The 2451-nt window shown below is 38.1% G+C and overlaps 1 protein-coding gene across 1 annotated transcript; it reads right to left on the bottom strand.

Moving 5' to 3' along the window:
- Positions 1-219: 219 nt before the first annotated feature.
- On the bottom strand, positions 220-2005 carry LOC149158541 (bidirectional sugar transporter SWEET3b-like). Its single transcript, XM_089434029.1, has 6 exons — positions 1887-2005; positions 1718-1754; positions 1397-1619; positions 769-930; positions 560-679; positions 220-462 (listed from the first exon to the last, which is right to left on the bottom strand). The coding sequence occupies exons 1-6, from the start codon at positions 1921-1923 to the stop codon at positions 220-222; spliced, it is 822 nt and encodes a 273-aa protein (XP_089290155.1). The 5' UTR covers positions 1924-2005.
- Positions 2006-2451: the final 446 nt, after the last annotated feature.

Raw genomic sequence — 2451 nt, 5'->3', positions numbered from 1 at the left:
TTTAGATGACTAAAGACGGAACATCATATGATACTAATTTTGTAATTAAAAAATTCACAAGTAAAATTTTACAACCTCGGGCACCCTCTCTTTCGGATATAGCCACGTCTATTAGTAATAAACCTCACAAAAACTTATAACAAAAGTTGCATGAACAGTTCAATCTCGTTTTATATTTCCTGAATTCCTCCAACCTGACCTCATTGCATACATGATTTGTCACTTCTCCCCAACCCGATCGAAGGTATGTTCCATCTTCTCGATCTGCGCCATTTCCAGGCTTTGTTGACCTGTTTCCTCTGCATCTGTTGAATCTGTCTCTTCTGCAACTGCCTTCTCTTTCAACCCAATCTCTGGATCAAATGGACCCACTTTCTTTTCTTCATTACTTCGTTGCTCCCGGTACATACAATACAACACTATTTGACCTATGCCGAGCGGTACGCCAATTATATGTCCAAACTGCATTGACCACAACACGGTATAAAACTCAAATTCTAAAAACGAATTTATAGTTCAGATATTTTAAACCATATATCTTCTAGGATGAGGTCGTTACCGCTAGGATGAGGTCCTTGTCGAGAAGGGAGTAAATCATCCATAAACAACTGTTGATGAGTGCGAACACAGAGAAATGGATGGGCATGTACTCCAAACTTTTCGTCTGTATCACCGACCACTTTTGTACATTTCACATTGCGAGTAAAGTCAAGACGCATTCTATGCAGAAAAGTGACAAAATGGCATGGGATGGGGTTAGATACTTACAGCATCGGAAAGTGGAGAAGCATACATGACCACAGTGACAACCATCCCCGAAATCCCCACCAGCTTTTTCTTATCCTTCTGAGCCCCAAGAGCAACCAGAGAAACTGTTGAGATGCAGGCAAACACCAACGTCACACCCACCATTGTTATCACCATTCTTTTCTGTACACCAACAAAGAATCAATTATTCATTATTGTCATTTTCATCTTAATTAGAAGAATGTTTTGAAATCTATATTATGCTTAAATTCATTCATCCAACAAAACGCAAAAGAAAACTAATTACTAATCTAACATCCAGCTCATGGGAAAAAGAGTATTTTAATTATGAAACAATAAACACATTCTGCAGATACATATCTAACATGTATTCATGTATGTTGATAGCGGAGATCTGTCCAAAAATAGCAACATAGGAAAATCTGTCATAAAAATAGATATCCCAGCCTTATACGGTGTAAAAGTACAGTGACATATAAAAGTGTTGTTAACCCAACAACAACATATAGAGACTGGCTTAATCTGATATATACAGCCACTTTTAAAGTCCATAGCAGAAAGTCTAAACATATGGTGCATATTATTATTAAAGAACAAATAATAACAGACTATGGATGTTGAAACCTGCCTTTGCTGTTGGTATGGCGTATTTCAGAAAGATGCAAACAAATATAAACTCCAGCACAATTCCGACCCCATTGATGGTCAACACCAAGATGTTATCCAGACCATGACTAATCAGAGGCGAGCCATACCACGAGTAGAGCAGAGAATTTAACAGAGCTATCGCATATGGGAACCCTGAGAAACTCTCTGTCGATCTGTTTCTTATCACTCTCCTAAATGTGACCCTGCATCAAAACATTTACAACATCGAACTATTATTCGGCATACACTTCTTTGCGGAAATTATAAGCCAGATACTCATAATAAAAGTGACAAATCTTACATTGGTGCTCCATACAATAGCAAGGATGCCGCGTTTCCTGTTACATAAAACAGCAAGGAGTGCTCCCGTTTTCAGCCATCAATTCAGCTTAAATCAAACCAGAAACCTAAAATCCAGCAACTGGAAATTTGCTTAAAACTTAAAAAGAGTGGAGAGGATGAGCAAGGACCTAGAATGCCAACTACTAAAAGCAGGTAGCTCCTCATTTTTCTCCTGTGAAGAGTCTAACAGAACCCAAATGGAGTCGGTAACGAGATAGAGGAGGAATGGAGGCAATGCTGCTCTGTGAATGGTGCAATAGATCAAGGGATTCAGAGGTATTTATACAGGAATTCACGAGCTACGACGGTCGGTTCCATCACGGCCCACATGAGGTCATGGCATCTCTAAGCGAAAGAAGAAGGAGGAATGGTGGCCTTCATTTCTTCACGGGGAACCACTCCACCAACCGTAACCCCAACCTCTATCTCTACCTCAACCTCAACCTTAGATTTGATTGGATAATTTAGATGTGTTCGAATATTTTTGGATAGTGAAAATGGATTCATCAACATCTAAAACACTTAAATCATGAAATTTAACAACTTTTACTTAAATTTAAAAAAATCCATTCCAATTTTTTTCAAAATATAACCAAAATCTCTATAACTTTTAAAGAAAAAAAAAAATAATCGTTAGACTATGGCATTTCTATATCAGCAAAATCGAACAGTGACAGCGGGGTAAGTTTTAGT

The sequence above is a fragment of the Pinus tabuliformis genome, chromosome 5_2 (assembly GCF_031772625.1).
Source record: "Pinus tabuliformis cultivar Carrire ecotype Pingquan chromosome 5_2, CPIR1, whole genome shotgun sequence".
In the NCBI taxonomy this organism is placed as follows: domain Eukaryota; kingdom Viridiplantae; phylum Streptophyta; class Pinopsida; order Pinales; family Pinaceae; genus Pinus; species Pinus tabuliformis.
The sequence above is the reverse complement of the archived record's forward strand: the minus strand, read 5'-3'. Positions and strand labels throughout refer to the sequence as shown.